This window comes from Rattus norvegicus, chromosome 5, assembly GCF_036323735.1.
Source record: "Rattus norvegicus strain BN/NHsdMcwi chromosome 5, GRCr8, whole genome shotgun sequence".
Classification (NCBI taxonomy): Eukaryota; Metazoa; Chordata; class Mammalia; order Rodentia; family Muridae; genus Rattus; species Rattus norvegicus.
In genome coordinates, this window is record NC_086023.1 from 61,620,889 (window position 1) to 61,642,756 (window position 21,868).

At 53.8% G+C, this 21,868-nt stretch overlaps 1 protein-coding gene across 5 annotated transcripts in view; it reads right to left on the minus strand.

The window, feature by feature from the left end:
* Positions 1–21,868, minus strand: part of Cntfr (ciliary neurotrophic factor receptor) — a 38,034-nt gene that overhangs the window by 1,563 nt on the left and 14,603 nt on the right. For all 5 annotated transcript variants that reach the window (XM_063287618.1, XM_017593358.3, NM_001003929.2 and 2 more), the window contains 5 exons: positions 15,997–16,081; positions 11,871–12,104; positions 4,456–4,573; positions 4,118–4,284; positions 2,922–3,085 (listed from right to left, as the gene is read on the minus strand). In XM_063287618.1, coding sequence (XP_063143688.1) covers positions 2,922–3,085; positions 4,118–4,284; positions 4,456–4,573; positions 11,871–12,104; positions 15,997–16,081 — 768 coding nt within the window. The remainder of the gene's footprint in view (positions 1–2,921; positions 3,086–4,117; positions 4,285–4,455; positions 4,574–11,870; positions 12,105–15,996; positions 16,082–21,868) is intronic.

Genomic DNA, 21,868 nt, shown 5'->3' on the forward strand with positions numbered 1-21,868 from the left:
CCGCAGTGAAAGACCTTCCCTCACTCTCTGTGGGAGAGTAAAGACATCAGGACTGAGACCTAGGGGAGGGGCCTCGGGCACGAAGGAGGCCTCCAGCACGACTTTGCTCAGTAGCTGGGAGCAGTGTGGTGGTGAGCTACCTCCTCTCAGCCCACGGAGCCAAGGTCACAAGCACCAAAGCCTCTCGGAGAGAAGATGCCCGAAAGAAATGCTTGGCTCCATCTCTTGCTAACTTGGAGGCCGAGCTGCAGGGCCTCCATTGGTTCGAGTCCCTCTCTATGAACGAGTGTTAAAGACAGTATCTGCCTTAAGAGGACTAAGCCATGAGGAAAATACCAACTAGACTTCCGCCAACACTGTCGCTGTGGGTTTCAGCCCAGAGCCAGTGCACCCCCACCTAGCCCCAGCAGGGCCTCTCCCACTTCCTCAAGTGTTATCACCCTGCTAGAAGTAGGAAAGGGTGGGGACAGCCCCTAGGGTGACAGGATGGATACTTCTTTCTCCCTGAGGCATGGCATCACTACCCCCACCTCCACCACACCCCCTGCTTGCTGGCCTCATCCTGTTGGTCTTCCCCCACTCTCCAGGGCGGCCTGCCTGTCCGGCGCCCCTCCCAAGCCCGGACTGGGCTCTGGTTCATCTCAGCGGCACCCGCTGCCTCATTAAGCCGCCTCGTAAACAGGGGCAGCCGGTGGGGGCGAAGGAGGGGGCTGCTCTGGGCCATGTCTGGCTTTAGGGCCCTTTTGGTTCCCGTTCCAATCTTCTCCCCAGAAATATAAGGCCTAGGCCACCTGACCTGCTAGTCTGTTATACATGTGCATGTGTACCTGTGTGTGTGTGTGTGTGTGTGTGTGTGTGTGTGTGTGTGTGTGTGTGTGTGCCTGTGCCTGTGTGCACTTCCACTGGTGTTCAGGAAGCCCTTCTAATGCCTGCTGAGTCTGTGGTCCTGAGGCGGCAGGCCTGGTAAAGGTCAGGGTCATGCTGAAATACACTTGAGCCCAGAACATGCCCAAGTCAATCCTACTCTCAGCATTAGAGGACGAGTGGTCACCAAAAGCCCTCCTCTCATGGTGGAGGGTGTTCCAGTCCCAATCTGTACCCCAGTCTCCTCTGCCTATAAAGAGTCCCTCTGGCTGATCCCCCACTTCTTGGCCTACAAATCTCCACGTCTTTCCCCAGAGACAAAGGGCCCCCCAAGAGCCAAAGGGCATACACTAAGCTGCCACCTCACTAGTGGGCTCATGACACTATACTTCTTACCAGTGATCTCTGGACAGTGACAATCTTAGGCCTGGCCCCTCCGTGCTAGGTTGTCACTGATCCTTAGAAGGGCCCTCCAATTAAAAGGAACTGCAACTGACGCCCACTGGCCTCGAAGTCAGCCGCAAATGTCAGACACTGCCCTCAGCCTCCTGGATGAGTTAGGACCAGAGCAGGTGACACAGGATTCCCAGACTGGACTCCAGCTCTTTCCTTCCTCTTGTCCATGCTGAGACCGTCTCTGACATACCATCTCGCCCTATTGTTTTATAATTTGCAGCCCACATTTTCCCTGAATATCCAAACGATCTTTTTTTTTCCTCTGCTCGCCTCTCACAGTCACACACCTGTTCCTCTCTAAGATCAGGGACAGGGAGTATATGCTATACAAAATTTCAAGTTGAAAATAGCCACAAGCCTAACCATTTCTCCTGCCTGTGAGACCTGGAAGAATGCTGTGATGTGCCGTAGAACATGCATGTTCTCAGAGTAGAAGTGGGTTCTGCCCACAGCACGGTCTTTGGCATGTTGGTCCCATGCATGATGCAGCACATGTGGTTCCTGCTGGGAGCCGTGTGTGTGTGTGTGTGTGTGTGTGTGTGTGTGTGTGTGTGTGTTCCTGTGTGCGGTGGGCAGTGTGCCAGGTCCACTGCAAGGCGTGTGCGCTGCAACGCGCAGAGCTGCTGCCTGTAGTTCGTTAGCGGGGGAGGGGGCTTGTGAAATCAGACCCTGGTTATTAGCAATGCATTAGGCTCGGGCAGCTGGCCAGGCGGGACGGACTCCGGACTCTGTCAGGGAACACGTGAGAGTGTGAGTAGCCTTTGTGGGGGCCAGGCCTACAACCAGGACAGGCACCTAGGAATCAGATTACAGACTTTAAAGGCCAGACAGGAGAAGGGCATAAGGAGATGGCACTGGAGCCTGGTGGGGCTTCAAGCTGACCCCCAGGAGACAGACTGGCTTGCCTCATGGAACACTTCCAACTCCAGTCCTAGCCTAGAGCTCAAGGGCCACCCAGACTGCCCACAGCCTACAGGCCCGGGGCTCTCAATAGGAGAAAACCCACAAGTATTCATATCCCTGGCAGTTTCCTAGAGTTCTCCATCATAACTTGATCAATATCCAGATCATAGCCTCTCCCTTACTGACCCTTGTTTACTGTTTGATTCCCAGCCCAGGCCATCACCTGACCTATAACTTCAATCTGGCCTTTAAACTGGGTCTAATTGATTGATTGGAGCCTGAATAATCCTCATGATCGAAACTCAATCCCAGCGTCTGGGTCTAAGCCCTTGGACCCATCTGTAAATCTTTGAGGAGCGGGACCATTCTGTTCTTTGCATCCAGGACAGCCGCATGCCTGGGCAGGACTGGCGCCGGAAGGGACTGAGTGGGAAACACAGCTAGCCCTGTCCCCTTCCCAGCACTTCTCTCCACTACCACGGGTGTCCTCAAAGACATGTTCTGATGGGGATGCCTCTCTTGGCTCCATCCATTTTCCCAAGCCCACCGATCTCTTTCTGTCCCCAGCAAGCCTCTCAGACTGCCACTGGGTCCCCTATTGGTGCAAGTACTACGGGGGGGGGGGGGACACGGTTTCCTCTCCCTCTCTGTACTGTGGAGCTCAGGCAACAGGGGTTTGGGTAAGGAAGGATGCTCACATGCTGCCATTGGTCCAGGATGAGAGGCCGGTAGCGCAGAAAAAACTTGAGTGGAAAGGATTCGGGATCAGGCCAAGTTGAGGGCGTCTGCCATGTCACCTCCAGTCGACGGGGGTTGCTGGGCACTGGCCGGGCCACCACATTTTCTGGAGGATCGGGCTTCACTATTAAGGAGACATCACCTTGTTAGTATGCTTGGCTCTAGGAACAACCCTACCGTCAGCTCCAGCCCCTCATCGGCCATCTGTGTGGCCAACAGTTGACAGTCGTCATCCCTCCTCCCTGTTGTCAGCTCTGGCAATGACAGTGAGCAACCGTCTGACTACCACCTCTGCTGCGTCCCCATCGTCACCACTAACTGTCACTAGCCAGTCACCAGCCCTTGGCAGCAACACCCTAAACGTTAGCTAGTGTGTATCACAACTCCATTCTCACGGTGTCCAGCACCTCGAAGACGAAGCCTGTCTGGTACCCCACACGGCAATCATGATCACCTCTACTGTCGTGCAGATCACCCCCTCACACCACAGCACACGCGGCCCCTGCTGGCTTCCCCTCAGGTTTTTCCCCCGTTCTCAACTGAGCCTGGGCTCCTCGGAAGAGCCTGGATTCGAGGACACTCTGTGGGTTGGTGGGGGAAATCTAATGATGGCCGCATCTAAGGGCTCGACTCTAGAGCAACGGTCTGAATATCTAGCTGTGCGGCTTGTGAGGAAGACAGAAAGGGAAGGTGGAGTAGAGGAAGGCAAGGGAGTCTCCGAGACCAATAAAGGGTTTGTCTGGGGTGGGGTACGAGCAGGCAGAGCCTGTCTGGAGCAGGGCGAGGGCAGGCAGAGGGTCTGGATGGGATAAGAGGTGGGGAGAGGGTAGCGTCTGTCCTTCTCCTGTCTCCTGTTCTGACACCTCATTCATCACAGGCCGTAAGGAAGCCATTAGCATGGGGTGGGGGAGCCTGCAGCTGCGCAGGAGTCTGGCCCAGCTCGCTCCCCTTTCCGCCTGCTGCACGTTCTCTGAGCCAAAGAGACAATGAAAGCTGCTGGGGGAGTCTCTGTCCTGCAGGTAAAGATCAGCGGCTCGGACGGTCACGGGCACACATGGAGGCCCTGGGCACATGTGTGGGCATCCCCAGCTCACTCCCAGACATGCTCACTCCCAGAACAGGCAGCAGTTCCCCCCACCGTCACTGCCACACGCACCAATGGTGAATTCGTCGAAGGTGATAGCCGTGGTGTTGTGACCCAAGGCGTTGCTGACACTTATGGAGACCTTGTACTTGATGGTTGAGAACAGGTGCATGTACCGAATGTGACAGCGGTTCTTGAGGGCTGGGTCCTTCTCACAGACCATCATTTTGGAGCCATGCCTGGAAAGGAATGAGGCCCAGGTACTGTTACCAACATCAAGGGGGCAGGCTGGGGCAGGCTAGGGGAAGGTCAAGCCCAAGGCTGACTGGGATCTTGGACTCAGGACACGATGAGGAGGGGGGAGGTCAAAGGTCAGGGCTGGGGCGAGGGTCAAGAGCGCAGTTACTCACAGTACAGTCACATTGAAGGTATTGGGGATGTAGGTGGGGGCGGACAGGTGCCAGCTGCAGTAGAAGCCCTTGGGGTAAGTGTTGGAACGGCAGCTGAGCACGGGTTCCCGAGGCGGCACTGGGGGGTGAGGACAAGACAGGGGGTCAGGGTCCTCTCGAAGCCTCCCGTCCCCTGTACTAGTCTGGGGACAGGTGGGCCCCAGAGCTCCAGCCCTCCCCCTCTCAGCCTATCATCGATGCCAAAGGTGGGGGGAGGGCTGTCAGCGAGGGTCTGAGGCTTCCCAGGCCACAGAGAGCCAGATGTTTAATTAAAGAAAAACAAGGCTGTGTGGAGGATCCCCCCCCCACACCTGCTCAATGGAGGCAGGAACTGTGGGGAGCAGGGGGGGCTTGTGGGCCTCAGCTCATCAATCACGCCATGGACATGATGTCTTGGGGAACTGTCTCTGTCCATGTCTCTTGTCACAACGTGTCCACTTCCGAAGGAGCTCCATAGAGACTGAAGGGATCCGAGGGGCCCTCTACCTGCTAGGGTGACCCCTGCATGTTTTTGTTTTTTTGGAGAAGAGTTGCCCCCCCGCCCCGCCCTGGGCTTCCCGTCTGTTGATTGATAGTCGAACAGGCCTGGTAGCCACACAGGAGTACAAGGAGACCAGTCCTGAGCATATCCACATGTGTACCTATCTGCAGGCATCCGTGTATGTGACACGCATGTCTTTGATATGATGGAGTGATTGGTAACATAAAACATCTATGTAGCTCTTGGTCATGTCATCCATGCACGACCACATGTGAGTATTTATGCGTACAAAGTGTCTGTCAGAAGAAAGCGGCTGTTCTCTGGGTGTGTTCCTCACTTGACAAGTCTACCATCACCTTAAGAAAGTCCATGGCACGCTCGTGGCTGCCTTCAAGTGGGTAAAGAGGTACAAAGATAGGATACTATTTTGCTTGAGGTCGCACAGCACAGCTCTGGGCCTGATCTCAGAAAGGTATTATATGACTACGCCTGGGAAGTCTTTTCTGTTGTCTAACTGCGGTTTTCTGATGCTGTGAGCATTTGGGCCGCGGTTTTCTGATGCTGTGAGCATTTGGGCCAGCTGTCCCACCTTCAGGCGTTGGGCAAGGCGTGAGGACAGGCGGCTCAAGTTCCTGGAAGGAGCAGTTTCTGTGATCTGACCTAGGTGAGGAATGTCTCTGGCTCCGGAGACACTGACACCTCCCTTCTGTACTTCTCCCTGCCCTGCCCCCTGCCTGACAGGTGGACAGGAAATGGGAGGGGGTAGCTCTGCAAGCCAGGGACAGTGAAGGGGGAGCACACGTCTACGCTTATAGGCTCTTAGAGCGGCTGCGGTGACCCTCACGGGGACTGAGGCTTCCATCCATAGCATACATGATCTGGGGTGACTTTGTGCATACACCTAGTAGGTACGGTTTGTGTGAAGATGTGGACAAACCTGGGACAACAGAGCACCAGCCTCGTTCTGCATCGGGAGGTGAGGGCAGGAAGGCACCAGGAGAACTTCCCCGCAGCAGGTGGAGCAACACCGTGGGCAGGGCAGCCCCTCCACAGCTTGCAGGGGAGGGCACACAGGGGCCACCTTGCATTCTGCCCGACACTGTCTGCTTGTCCTTCTTACATTGGACTCCTGTCATCCAGGGTGCCTGTCTTGTTCCTGCCCTATCTGCCCTATTGGTATAGAGTACTGCATGGGGGTGGGGTGGGGGTGGCCAAGGACACAGGAAGTGCCTTCTGGGGGCCTGCGGGCCAGGCCAGAGTTGGCATTGGCTCTAGGAGGAAAGGACATTCCGAGGTCGCTGAGAAACCTCCACTACCCGCTCCTACTGTTGCCCCCCCCCTTTAGCCCCAGCTTCAAAGGAGAAGAGCGCAGGCGGGGCGGGGGGGGGGGCGGTGAAGCTGCAGAGTCAGCTCTCTGTTGCCTGCCCGGACTGTGGAGGGCAGAGCAGGCCATGGCACTAGACTCACAGCCCCCCTCCCCAGGACAGGCTCACATAGCTCCACCCCTTTCCTCTGTCCTCCCCCCACCCTCCCCAGTGGTCCAGTTCCCCTCTCTGAATGGGCAGGTCACAGGGGGCTAGGGGCCAGGCAGGGAGGTTGGTCTGTCATCTGGCTACTCCTGCCTGGCCCAGGGCCCTGAACAGAGAAGGGTTTGGGTTTCCTGACAGGGACCAGGTTTCTCAGAGGGAAAAGAAGGAAAGAAAAACAAAGAAAAGGAAGAAAAGGAGTGACTTGCTGCAGCTGGAGCCCAGCTGAGGGGCCGGGTGGGCGGAGATGGGGGTGCTGTGTGAGACCAAGAGAGAGGCTGTGGGACACTGTGGGATTGGGAGGCCCTGTTGTGAGGGCGCTGTGAGCTCCAGTGAGCTAGTTTCAAGTCACTGTGACCGCAACGGTGGCTTCACGTGTAAGACTCCTATAGCATAGAGGCGATGTGGGACACTCTGCATGCCTGTTACTCGGGTGAGACTGCTTAGTTAGAGGCTGTCTTCCTACGAGGACAAGGCTGTGTATGGTATGGCTTCCACCGTGCCACTGGATATGTGACAAGGCTTAAGGTTGAGCGTGCTTTTCTTCCCTTCTTTCTTGAGACAGGGTCTCATGTAGCCCTGACTGGCCTAGAACTCAGTATGTAGACCAGGCTGGCCTCAAATTCATAGAGACCCAAGGGCCTCTGCTTTCCAAGTGCTGACACTAAAGGCCTGAGCCATCACACCTGGTTTCGACTGTGCTTTTCAAAGTATGGGTCTAAGAGGATGCCCTGAGTTCTCAGCGTGTCCATAAGTGGGCTGGACCCGGAATGAGAGGACGTTGGGGGTGTCTGAGCGAACTCCTTCACGCATATATGACAGTGTCAGCATGCTCTTGGATGCCCGAGCACCCTGACCTCCCCTTATGGGCTTCCTGAGATGCCTGAGTGACTGTGTCAGCTGGGGACAGTGTCTGAAGCCCATTCAGGGCCGTGTGCGTGTGCGTGTGTGCGTGTGCCTCTGCTGGCCTGAGGTTTGTTTGTTTTCCTCCTAATTGGCTTGTTTTTCCATGTCCAGCCCACCAAACCGCATGTTTTTCCTCTCATCTGGCCAGCCTGCTTGGGCTGGAGCCCCCAGCACGCATGAGGCCTGCCCGCTGGCCTCGAGAGAAGAGGCAGGCTGCCCACACCCCGGGCCAGGCCAGATCAGGCCAGGGTGGGGCGCGCTGACCCTTCAGCTGCAGCCCGGCACACGCCACACCCACTCTCCTCCTGCCTGGCATCCAAGGCTCATGGCCTGTCTTAACCTTTGCTTGTGGGATCCCTTGAGGTACCCCAAGTTCTGGACTCCCAAGTACCCTCTTCTGCCTCCCACTCACTTCTTCTCGACATGTTTAACCACAATCCTGTGGGCTAGTCTTTCCCTCCCAGGCAAACAGAGCTGGGGTGGGGGTGGGGGGCAGCAGTGTTGAACCTGGAGCTTCTATCTTGATGACTCTTAGCGGGAGGGGCTGAACAAGAAACTGTCCATTTAAAATTATTTTAATCTCTGGTTTGTTTTCGCTTAAGATCGGAATGATAGGCACTGTCCAGTAAACAAAAAAAAATATGCTACTAAAAGGAACATTGTGATCCCGTTTCCCAAGATGTCAGTAGGAGCTGCCTTGCCGCTGTGAGGATTCACCTGAGGGCAGGAAGCTGGGTCAGGAGAATGCAGTAAGGGAGCTGCCTGGCTAAGGAGTCTTCTACCAGACGTCACTATGGCCAAGTTCCTTTGGAAACTTGGAAATAAAAGCTATACACATTAAGGATAAGTATTAAACAATAACCCTTGGTCTGAAGAACCCACAAACCACAGGTGACATCGCCAGGCTCTTTCTTGGGAAGCTGGCAAGAAGAATGTTGTGAACTCGAGTGTTGTCAAACCCAGCCTCCTGTTATCAGCCTGAAGTGACCAGGATGATCTAATAACCCCGTTCCTCTAACCAATCTATAGAAATAAGGCAGCGGGAGATAAGTACCTAGTACAGATGCTATGGCCAACTCAGCACCACTCCTCCCCTAAGGGGCAAGGTCAAGGGAGGAGAGTGAACTATATCTACGTGGTCTGGGCTCTGGTCACCGGAGGGATTATGTGGCCATAGCCTGTTAGTAAGGACTACTGACATTACTTCAAAATCCAATTCCTCTTCAAAGATCACAGCACCAGAAACTGGGTTGAGGACTAGCAGACACCAGCCATGACCACCAGACTTATTCATCATTTGGGGAGCCCAACTGAGAGGTCAGGAGAGTGGGGGTAACTGTGGTGCGATGGTCTCATCCCTCGATAGCACTCAGACAGCAGATGCTTTCCCACATCAGGGACTGGAGCTAATGTTGAGTTTTTCCACTGTTACCTGGTGCTAAACCCAGGAGGATTGGCTAAACTGGTCCTGCATTTCTCCATAAACGACAAGGGCCTCTCCATCCTTGGCTCGCATTTAAGACATTTGGCCTGAATGCCATCTCTTCAGTTTAAACACAACTTGAAATGCTTTTTCCAGGTGGGCACTGAGCTGCACACCCTTAATCCCAGCACTCAGGAGACAGAGGGGTTTTTGAGTTCAAGGACAACCAGGGCTACACAGAGAAATCCTGTCATCCAAACAAACAAACAAACAAACAAACAAACAAACAAATGATTTTTCCACAGGAATGGACATCTATACTAATGTATTTTTGCATCTCATTCAGCCCCAATGATAGACATTTTAGTGGGCAGCTTTTCAACCTAACATTTCACATGGATGTCCACCCTAGTCTCGAAAAATGATGGGCAGGGGCCTGCTCCCAGGTAGTTTCCAGGGAGTAAGAAGAACTATCTTTTGGCTGTCAAGTTAGTTAAATCCAAATGTAATGAGGCCAAAGAAGCTTGCATCTTTGGCTCAGGAGAAAGATGGAGGATTTTCCAAACAATCGCTCTGTTGGCCAAGAGCTGGGCACTTGCCCACCTGTCCCCCAACTGATGACCTCACCATGCTGTGTACCTGCCCATCTGCCCTCCAGCTGATGACCTCACTATGCTGTGCACCTGCCCATCTGCCCTCCAGCTGATGACCTCACCATGCTGTGCACCTGCACACCTGCACACCTGCCCCCCAGCTGATGACCTCACCATGCTGTGCACCTGCCCATCTGCCCTCCAGCTGATGACCTCACCATGCTGTGCACCTGCCCATCTGCCCTCCAGGTGATGACCTCACCATGCTGTACACCTGCCCACCTGCACCCCAGCTGATGATTTCACCATGCTGGGTACATGCCCACCTGCCCCCCCAGCTGATGATTTCACCATGCTGGGTACATGCCCACCTGCCACCCAGCTGATGACCTCACCACACTGCTTCCCTCAACTCCTTTGACCGGTCACACTGTTCTTCCATCTTCCTTCCTGCTGGCTCCTCCTCCTCTCCATCAACACCTTACACATGGATGGTCTTCAGGGTTCAATTATGTCTTCCACAATCTCTCCTTTGCCCAACTCATCCCCTCTCAGTTGTAATAATGACAAGCCCTAAATTTCCATCTCCAGTAGCTGCCTGGCCTTGAACCCCTTGAACCCTTGAGCCCCTGGCCTTCACTCTGGACCAATTCCAGTTTCCCTCCCAAGGACCTTCTCGTAACATCTATAGCAGATGTCAACAGAGCTGCAGACCTCGCCTACTTCATGGCCAGCTTCTGTAATTATTTTCTGGAGAGACCTCTCTGGCCATCAAAGCATTGCATCAAAAGTGTGGGGTAATTAAAGCGCCCAAACCCAGGAGAATCCTCCATCACTAAAGACAGGAGAGTGTTAAACATTCCAATCCCCTTACCCTACAGGAGGACAACGTTGAGGGTGCCTTTTGTGTCTTATACCCAGAGTTCCCTCGCTGCTGGCTCTTATCAAGAGACAACAAACACCTGATTAACTTTTTTTTTTTTTTTTGAGACAGATGTCACAGGATAGGTCAGGTCAGCCTCAAACCTGGAATTTTCCTGCTTCTGTCTCCTGAGTGTTGAGATTATTGTATGTGCATCATGGCCACTAATAATTCATCACCATCATCATCATCATCATCACCATCACCACCAGCAGCAGCAGCAGCATTCATCATCATCATCCTCATATTTCATGTGTGCTGTGCATTTGTGCCACAGTATGTGTGTGTGTGTGTGATCAGAAGACAGCTTGCGGGAACTGGTTCTTCCTCTATCATGTGAGACAGATACCCACTGAACCATTTTCTCTTCCTGAAAACTAGTCCTTTTTTACTTTATTAACAACTTAACTTCCCTCCTCTGTGTCTTTTTATCATCAATTGCAAAAACAGCTTGTCTTTAGATTCCCATCCTGGATCTGAATCTAGGGAGACTGAAGCCCAGCTACTGTCCAAATAGAGCACACGTTCCCTCCTGCATCTTCTGGCCACAGTGACCGTTTCCCCGGCCTTCTCCACCTTCCTGCCAGCCCTCAGTTCTCCATCTCCGACCTATCACCAGTCTCTGAACTCTGAACATCTTCAACTCCATTCTCTGGTCCCAGCTCCTCAGAGTGTCTCCTGCACCATGACTGCCTCCTTCCTGCCCCTGCTGCTCTCCCTCCACTGTGTTTCTTCTCTTTGCTGTCTGAACCTGATTCAGACCATATCACTCACCAACTTCCTGTCATTTCCCTGTCCCCACTGCCATCGACCCAAGTGGCTCTGCAGCCTAGTCAGTTCTGTCAGGAATGTTTCCAGACAGGTGTGGTGATGCACACCTTTAACCTTAGCACTCAGAGGCAGAGGCAGGCCGATCCCTGTGAGTCTAAGGCTTGCCTGGTCTCTACTTTGTTAGTTCCAGGACAGCCAGGGTGGCAGAAATAAAATAAAATAAAATAAAATAAAATAAAATAAAATAAAATACACAACAAAAATACAAATAGAAAGAAATTCTTTTTCCACACATCTCCCACTGTTGGAAGCCTTCTTCCTCCCCTGGGGCCTCCCAGGCTGCTCCTGCGTATAACCTTATGTCCTATTTCCCTTCCTCAGACACATTGGCAATCTCCTGTGGGAACAGACCCAGTGAGACAACTCCAGCTCAGAGCTGTGACCCTAGGATCCCTTTCTACCCACCAAGCCTCGATAGCACCCCTTTGCCCATTATGCCACAGGGGACAAGAAAGACTTCAGGATTTAAGACCTCCACATAGGTAGGATCCATAGGCAAAGTGACCAAGGGTTTAGACTCATTGAGCAAGATGAGACTCAAGAGGTCAGAGGAACAGGTTAGGGTAGGGTCAGAAGGCAAAGGTCAGGCAGAACCTCTCCTCTTCCCTTCCTGCCCAGTGGGAAGGAGATGTGGTCTGGTTCTCAAGGAAGCTAAGGCAACAGAGAGGAGGTCAGGGTCCACGGTAATACTTACAACCCACATGCAGAAGGACTTGGTGGCGCAGGTGCCAGGAGTCACGGTGGAAACAGGCATACAGGCCACTGTGGCCCAGTTCTAAGCTTCGTAGTATCAGCTGAGAGCCATTGAGCAGGTCAGGGGCCAGATCTGTTCCATTTACCCTCCAGGTCACAGCTGCGTCCCAACTTGCTGTCCCACATGGCAGCGTCACATCTGTGCCCAGACGCTCATACTGAACATGGGGTGCCTCTGTGGGGGCAGGGAGGGCACAAGACAGAATCCACAGGTCACAGTCCTGCCTAGCCACTCAGGCAAGCATGCACAGGTAGTGCATGGGCGGGCGGGGACAGGGCCTGGTGTAGAACTTCTCTGTGGTTGTGCAAGTGTGTAAGTGTCTTTGTTTTGGTATGAATGCGTGTACAGAGATCCTCTGTGAGGTGAAGGAAGGAGAGAGAGAGAAAGAGGGGAGTGTGGGGAGAGTTTGTGTAGCATTTGGAAGAATCTACTCTAAGTGAAAATTCAGTTCTCCTTGTGTCTCTGTATCTTTTACTAAGCTTCCTGACCTCTATGATCCTAACTTTTTGCCATCAACAAGCCCAATCCCATGCTGGGACATCTGCCCTGCTTGCTGCCTCTGTCACCCTCCCTGTGCCATGGTCTGTGCCTCTAGGTCTGTCTCCCTCGCTGACACTACAGAGGCAAGATGGTGCCTCGTTCCTTTCTTTCCATCCTGTCTCTCTTCTTTATCCCATGACCACCACCACCACCACCATACGCCCACTCTGCCCACTCCACAGGAGCTCCTCACTCCCGCCTTAACCATCCAGGCTGTAGGCAACAGCAGAAGGGAGAGCAGGCCGGCCTTGAGGAAGTATACCCTGGGGAACTCCTGGCAACTGTCAACTTTGTGAAGCAGAGACTGTGTGGGGTGGGTGGGAGCTGGGACTGAGGGAGTGATCTGCCCGTTCCTCACTTGCCCCCAGGAGACGCCTGTCAGAACTAAATTCAAACCCCTGCCCTGGCCCTGGCAGCCCAGGCCCACCCAGGCATGATGGACAGAACCCAGGAGACTGGAGATAGAAGGCTAGAAGGGAGCTTCTGTCCAGAGGGAGCATCAGGTGGGAGAGGCAGTGAGCGGGACAGTCACAGAGGCAGAGATCCACAGGCAGCAGCAGAGGGGCAGGCATGTGGAGTCAGAATCTTCAGACACCCCCACCCCCTGCCCCCTGAGCCTGGAAGGGCAGATGCTTCCCCCATCCCAGCCAGATCGGTGGAGTGAGGGTGGGAGGGGAAAGAGGAGGGGGAAGGGGTAGGGGGGGCTGCGGGATCCCTCGTTAACACTCGCTCATGTCTCCCCTCCAGAGAGCCACCCCGCTGAGTTGGGGGATTTTCAGAGGCAATTCCTGTTAACGAGCCAATTAAGTTGGGCCAGTGGCCTCTTAATTAGACTTGTTAACACCACCAGGACTGCTGGGGGAGGGGGGAGATCCCCCGAGGGCCCCTCAGTCATCCCCCTCGATGTAGCCCCTTGCCCAGGACTGCTTGTCTCAGTTTGCTGCCTCTGTCGCCCTCCCTGGCCAGGGTCTCTGTATCTGTCTCCCTCATGCTGCCTGTCTCTGCGTTGCCCCTCTTTGAGCCTCTCGGTCCCTGTCCGGAGGAGGGGGAAGCAGGAAACCAAGCCAGCCCTGACCACTTGTCTGTGGGGCTTGGGACCAGACGAACAGAGGATGAACAGGCGGAAGGGCGGTGGCTGGGGGCCTTGGAGGCCACAGCTGTGAAGCTGGACCAGAGACTGAATGGGGGCCTCCCCCTGACCAGAGGCCCAGTGTCCAAGACTCAGGCCACTGAGCCCCCCCTCAATCAAACAGCTCCGGCCACTGAGCCCCCTTCCAACCTCCCTTCCAAAAACCTGGAGCTTCCAGGAAACATGCCAAGCCCCTCTCTCCACACAACCCCCCAACAGAGACTCTCCATCCAGCTGCCTGAGGAGGAGGCTGAAAACTGACCGTTGGGGAGGGGGCGTGGCCATCAGGGTCCCAGCGGCAACATATCAACACTGACCAAGAGCCGCTCGGAACAAACCTGTTCTCAGTATGGTCCCTGAGTACTAGGTCGGAGGGTTCAGGGGGTGGCACAGCCACAGATGAGGGGACACCTCCTAGTAACAAATACAATAGCAGTAGACTGAACACTTCCCCATCACACACTGTCTGCCTTGGGAGAAAAAGAAAAAAAAAATGGAGACACAATCTGATAGCCACGACAAAGGAAGAAGGCAGAAGAGACACGCAACAACTGCAGGCCAGAATGCAGACAGGAGCAATTCGGCACAACATTCACGCAGTGTCACAACTGTTATACCAGCACAACTACCATACGCAAGGCTACGCAACAGCTTCGGGAACGGCACCAGCTCTATCCTCTGTCTCTGAACAGCCCCGTAGGTGCCCCTCCTGATGTGCTGTCCATTTCAGAAATTAAATCAAGCAGCAGGGGGAGGGTGGGGTTCTTGGCCCTGACACGGTGACAAATGCTCCAACGGGATCAGCTGTGAAAAGGTTGTTAGAAGCCAGGATGAGAGACAGAGACAGGATGAGGTCATGGACGTGGAGAACACAGAGGGACAGAGCTGATGGCTCCCTCACACCTGCACGCAGAGACTCACATGGGGACTACATGCCGGAAATGGTCCCCCCGGGGTGTCCAAAGCAACTTCATACCGCCACACATGCAGGATGAGGATGGTCGCCCGCAAAGCGGCAGCATGCACCAGCCGCTCGTCACAAGGTTACAGTCACACATGGGTTCCATCACACGGGATGCTATGCCCTTTCGGGGATGGTTACACCGGATACAACACCACAGGGCAGGTACAGAAAAAGGAGCTACCGCCTAGAGGCGCACTCGTGGGGACAAGGTCTCACAGACAGGGTGCGTTTTAACAAAAAGAAAGACATGCTGTCGTACACAGGACATGATCTCAAATATAAGAACAGCCCCTACACCAGCATTCACTCGGCGATACACAGCCCAAAGGTACAGGCACACGGAGACATTCAAACACAGCCAGGCTCTCACCTAACTGGAAAAAATCCCACACACTCTGAACTGTGACCTTATGCCCGGCCCTAGCCACACGCAGCCCTGACATAGAGATCTTTGTACACAATGGCAGAGGTACCTGGTAGGCCCAGTGCTGATCCGACCAGGAGCTCTGGGACTGACCAGGCTCTCTTTAGGCCTTAATTGCCAGTCTCTCAAGGAAGAGGCCACTGCTACCTTGACACTACCCTTTCAACCCATGCACAGGCTTGAGGAGGGTGGAGATCAGCTATTAAAGTCTGGTAAATGCCTAGGTCCTAAAGTTACTCCCTCTCATGCCCTGTTTCTGCCTACCCCAGTCAAGGTAGAGGCAGGACTGGATAACCAGTGGAGGAACTCGGGGAACCTTATCGGAGACAACTTGCAAGTTTAGACTTTAATGTAGTTAAAGGGCTGATGTCAAGTTAAAAGGGTATGGGCGTCCCCAGCAGGTATGCAGATGCAACTCCTTGTCCTACAAGGAACCCAGACCTCTCTACTCAAACAGTTCGGTGATGGGTAGAGAGGCTACCCATCATCCAACCCTCAAGCAATGTCGCCCTCCCCCAGCCGCTCCAAATACCAGCCCACCTTAGTCACCAGCTCTCTCCCATCTATCTCCATGTCTGTCCACCATCTCTGTCACTATTCTCCTTCAAGGATAAAGCTGGCACCAGGGAGTAACCTGTAAGTTTTGTCCAGTCTCTTAAATGCTCCTACACCCCGACACATCTTATCCAAATACTTTGCAAGGGTCCTGTCCCCCCCCTCCACTCCCAACCCTTATCCCACCCGCCTGTCTCCTCTACCTTCCCTATGGGACAAACTATTTCAAGTCAGAGACACAGTCAGCATGTGACCATCCCCAGGTGAGGCCAGTGCCTGTGCGAATCCGTGGGTCACCCTGCTTATCACTGTCACATGACTACTCGTCCTTTGGGTGATGCATGTGGGACAGTGCCGTAGTGTGACTCTTAGGGGGCCTGTGTGTGTAGGTGTGCCAGTGAGGATTCATGAAGAGTTCTGGGAGGGAATGTGCAGGCGGCTCCCAAGCACTTACCCTGTGGACTGTGTTTCTGGGTGTAGACAGCGGCAGCGGCAGCGGCAAGCACAGCACAGCAGGCCCAAGGGACAGAAGCAGCCATCTGTTGGGAGAAACAGGGTGGGGAGGGGCAGCATCAGCTCAGGCAGGAACCTCTTGGTGGGGTCGGGGGTGCTGCTCTCCAGGAAGGCTGGCAAACCCCAGTCCCTGGGCCAGGGCACCTTGACCCCAAACACCCTTCTTAGGGGGGTGGGGGGTCCCCTATCCAGCAATGGAAACCAATATATTGGCTCCTGTAGGAAAGGTTTGCTAAGATGCTTGAAGACAACCACAGTGGTTCGTCACTCAGTAAAGACTGCTGACTACAGAATGCAGTCAACCATGGATGAGTTATAGGACATCGGTAATGCTAGGGCCATTTTTCAAAATTAGAAAACATATCTCTACCAGTGAGCTTAGCTAATTAGGTATACGCACCACGAAAGGAAAGGGCGATGTTTTAACTTAATTGAGGCTCTGCCTGTCTCCAAACTGCCTTGAATCTAAGGCTACCTGCTATGCTCCTGGGGAGAAAGCCTGAAACCTGGATGTTCAAGGGTCCCTTTGAACTATCACTGACCTCCACACAGACACCTACTGGGCTCTGGGAAACTCAGGGCACCAAGACAGTGGCATGTATGCTAGCCAAGTCAGAGGTTGCTTTGATTCTATTGTGTATCAGTGATCAAAAGAAAATGAAGACTGTTCACAGTGTAAGTGCTTATCAAAGGTCCTAGAATACCTTTCACCTCAGACACATGATCTCAACAGCCCGGGACCCCCAGCCCCTATGTCTACACATGGTCACGTACACAAAGAACATCTAGGATATGTCCCCAGAAGCCAGGAAGAATCCAGTGGTTCCCCCACTTAATGTCCTTCCTCCTGGAATCAGTCTGGTCCCCACCCCCACCCCAGCACAAGCTCAGACCTGAGGCAGGGAAATATTTCCTGCAGGATAGACTCAATGTTTTCCAATCTGAGAATGAAATTTGGGGGACTGTCAACCATGCAGAAGCAGAGATCCAAAGACAGACACCAGGGGCTACTAGGAGATTTAACCATGGTGGCTGTCAGGTCCAGCCAGCCTCACAGTAGACCTTGGCCAGTAGACGCTGTCCAAACAACCAGACAGAGCCCCCAAACACTCAGCTCTACAGTAGAACTGTCAGGGAGCCTGTCAGACAAAGATGCATACAGACAGATAAGCAGTGACCAGAGTATAGCCGGCAAGCCAAAGCAACAGCCCAGAACACAGCAAGCTGCTCCACCAGACCCCAGCTGAGGAAGAGCAAGAACTCAGGCAAAGAAAGCAGCAGCCAGAGACACCATCAGAAACACAGCCAGGGAAACTCTGACACACAAGCAGAGAAAATGCTAGACGCAAACAGGCATCCACTGAGGGAAGAAGCTAGAGAAAGAACCAGAGCTGCAGCCGGATGCTCAGTCAGGAAGTTTCTGCACCACTGAAACCATTGCCAGAGACACTGTCAGGGGCACAGCCAGAGGTAGCATCAGAATACTGCCAGAGAGTCAGCCAGATACACAGCCCGAGAAGCTGACATACTGCCAGATACACCGGGAGAAAGTGTAGAGGAAGGTGGGCATTAGCTGTGGCAAGCAGGATGGAAGTGAGCGCCTTCCTGAAGCTCCTCCATGGGAACACTTGCCTCTTCGCTATCCTCCACACGCCCTAGACGGTTCCCCTCCTCTGAGCCTGCCTGTCTTTATGACCATAGCCACAGGTACTCTCTGCTGGTGTGGCCTTGACGCCTTTCCACACCAGCGACTCCTAGGGCCTTGGTTAGCTTTGGGCAGGTTCCTTCTGAGCCTCAATCTCCAGCTAGAGGTCAAGACAATGACCAAACACACACAACTAGCCAATTCCAAAATGATCCCAAGTCAGTTAGAATGCTGAGTTGGTTGTGGGAAAAAAAAGAGACAGGGAGGAGTCCTACCTGGCTCCCCCAACCCCCAGTCTTGGAAGGTCGCCTTCAGACCCTACCATCTGTCCCCGCTTTTCTAGATCTTCTACCTCAGTGCCAGTCCACTGACCACCTCCTGGGAACAAGAACCAGCACACGGGCAGGCAGGCAGGTAGACAAGCAAGCAGAATGGTCAGAGGTTAGATCCAGAGGGAGTGTCTGAGCAGGAGAGCAAAACCTCAGCTCTCTGCTCCTTCTAGGTCTCTAGTCACGCTCTGGAGGCGGAAGATGTCCAAGACAGGCACACATGCATCCTCCTCAGCGTGTACACACACACACACACACACACACACACACACACACACACACACACAGGCCCCCACAGGGGGAGGGAAAGGCTTCTTCATCAAAGTCGCCTCCATCAGCCCGATGAGTTACTGTAAGGGCCGGGCCCTGGGCCAACAGGGCTGCAGCCACAGGAGACGGGTGCTGCTGAGAGCTAGTGAGCTAGCTAGTGCTGCAGAGAGTGGGGGTGGGGTACCAAGACAGACACTGCAGGGTCTGGGCACACAGAAATAAGAGAGCCTTGGGTAAGAGAAACAAGCATGGTGAGGCAGAGTGGGTACTTACAGGGACAAGGACCAAAGACAGAAGTTGAAGAGGAGACATTGGAAGGAAGACAGGGCACCCTGGGAACTGCAGCTATTCCAAATGAGAAGACAGACACAAAGACTCACTATGCCCACCCTAGACCATCTCGAGGAGAAGCCTGTGTGAGTCCTCTGGCTGGAAGGCAGTGGGCAGTCAATGCAGTCTGCTAAGGTGCAAGGGCGGGTTCTTCCTGCAGTTGGAAGGATTCTCATTGGGGATCTAAAAGCCCAGTCTCTAGGAAACAGAGGCGAAATAAAGCCTCACCCCCCTGCTTCTGCTGATACCAGACACACAGACACAGACACAGACACACACAGACACACACAGACACACACACACACACACACACACACACACACACACACACACACACACACAAATGAACAAACAAAAACCACCACTACCTCTCTGCCCTCAATCACTGTCAACTCCCATCTCAGGGCAAACAGCTCCTTTCCTAAGTCCATACTCTATGACTCCAGGATAGATCTAGAAGATAAATGTCATACAACCCCAGAGAAGGTTGTACCCCAGCCTAGGCTCCTTTATGGACGACTCAAAGAGGTTAGCCCAGAATAAAAATGAAACAGGGTGCCCAAACATCATGAAAGCAGCCCTGCGCCCTGCAACACAAGCTCCCAGTACCACTTCTCACACAGAACCCCGTGTCATCAGTACCTACACATACAACTAACATAAAAGACAAACCCTAGGGCTCCAATTGAGTGACTCTGTCCCACTGTGAAACAATGACACTACCACACAGTGTTAATAAGTCAGGGGAAATGATAAAATTGTACTGTAAACAATGACACACAAGCACTAACAGCCATCACAGTAACAATGTTGCAATAAGAGTCAATCATCAGGATGCCAACAATGCACTGACACCTGTTGAGATGGATACAGTCACACAAAGTAGCAGAGATATTAACATGGATACAGTCACATAGAAACGTTGACAGAGTCAAAGGCATACAGAATGATGCCTTTCACAGAAATGCTATCACCCAGGGAGGCTGACAGTCACCATTAGTAATACTGCCAGACAGTGACAAGCTACAGACTGGTGATCCCAACTACCCAGTATGGGAGTCTGGTTTAGGATTCTGGACCCCAAGACCACTCCTATCAGCCTCCAGCAATGTCTCAGTTGCCCTATGTCCACACTTCACTTGTTGTCTAGCTAAAGGGACAATCTAGGGGGTGCTGTTTGGAAACTACCCCCTTATGTCTGCAGAGCCACAGTCAGAAGTTTGGGGAACCCCTTTCCAAAATAGGTTGGGCTGTGGGTTGGGAGGACTGCTGCCTGCTGCCTGGGTCTTAGACCCGGCTGTGTGCGAGTGATCCGCAGTAGCTATGGGTGGAGGCTGGTGTGAGGGTCAGGAATGTTCTCTCTGCCCTTAACAGTGAAGGAGAAGGGCCGCCTCACAAAGTGACCTCAAAGCCAGGTTACCAATCCATCTCCAAGTTGGGTAACTGAGATCCAGTGGTCACTGGCCAGACTCCTTGCAGTGCCCAGGGCAGGGCTGAAGTGACTCTTTCACAGTTTCCAGTCCCTTTGACAACTCCAAACTCCAAACTCCAAAATCCCACAGCGTGAGTAGAAAGGAATCCTTTGCCCTGGATCCTCATTTCCTTCCCATCTCCTCATAGCAGCCCGAAAGGTCCTATGTATGGGCGTGAGGCAGGCAAAGGGGACACTGATTTAAAGGTTTGGAACGTCAGCAAGCCTCCAACCTGAGAAATTAGGATGAAGCAAGAAAGAGAAGACATAGGGACAAGGATAGGGTGAGCAGGGAAAATTAGCCCTGTCCTGGACAAGGGGGAGCTTGGGAGAGACTGGGCAGGAAGCTCCGAGAGGGGGAGGAGGAGTCTAGGCTGGAGGCCCCCAGATCCCACCAGGCCTGGACAGTGTGGGCGGTGGGGGCTGGTGCAGAGGCCTGAATGGTTCACAGGCTGGATTGGGGGAGGACCAGGCTCCTGGCAGTTGGCCAGCAGGTCCCCTCACCCGGAGGGGAAGGGGGAAGGAGGAGGAGGAGGAGGGCACAGGTCAGGGCCAACTCCTGGGCTATAGGCTCCCACTCAACAGTAGTGTGCCTCCCTCCTGTCTTCCTGACTTTTATCTCTAGTTCTATTCCTTTCCCTCTTTTGACTCTAGCCCTCCTCTTCCTCTCATCTCTTGGTGCCACCAAGCGACATCAGACCCAGAAGCTGTGACTGAGGTTGGGATTCAAGCCTTGTTCTCCTCTTGGGGCTGCCACGGCCCCAGCCCCTCCCTCTTGGAGGCAAGCCTCAGTGCTGAGGGAAAAGGACTCCACACCAGCACGTGTGCCCCCTCCTCCTGCTTAGAAGGGGTAGGATAAACTGAGCACCAGTGAGAGGGGGGGCAAGAAGGAGGTAGCAATAGCAGTCTCCCAGCTCCAGCCTCTGGCTGAGGTTGTGGAAAAGGAGGCCGCCCGATGTGAGTGAGTTGGGGGGGGGGTATCCGCACCTGCTATTGTGACCTCCAGAGCCGGAGATGGGGGCCAGGGGGGGGGACACACAGATTCCGATGGATTTTGGCAGCAGCCTGGACTCTAAGTGCTCACGCCCCCCCACCCCCAGCCTCTTGTACCGTGGGGACCCTGAGTTCAGCATGTGCGTGCCCTGCTTGCTGCACGTGTGTACAGGCGTGTTGGAGGAGCCTGGGGCTCTCCTATGATGGGTCTGACTGAGCAGCTGGGGACGTGTCTTGGGAAGAGGGGATCCATCCCACCAGCCTGTGCCCACATGTAGAGGTCCACTCAGAGCCCTGGGAGCTGTACTCGGAGCAGCCCTCTGGATGCAGGAGGTCTGGGCTGTTTTCTTCAGAATACCCTTCTCCAGCGCCTGCCTCTTGCAGGGACAGCAGGAAAGGGCTGAGGAATTCATGTCCTCTCTTTGGGCACATGCTCTGGACGGTTTCATAGAATCGGAGACACAGGTGACAAACTTCCTACCCACCAAGCTCAGCCCAAAGTCTGTGGTTTACAGAAGAACCAGGAGGGCCCCTCCACCCAGAAAAGGCCAACAGCCAGTGTGGTAAAGGGCCGGGAGGGGCACTCGTTGCATAGGGAGGTCAGACAGCCAGAATGCCATGGCCACTGTGGGATAGGCAAGACAGGATGGCTGAAAGAAACTCTAAACTGGGATAGGAGTAGGGAAGGGTCTACAGCAAGTGTGAGGGCAGGAAGAGGATGACAGGGCAGTGCCCTCCATGGAGACAGGACGGACAAAATGGCTCTTCAGACTGG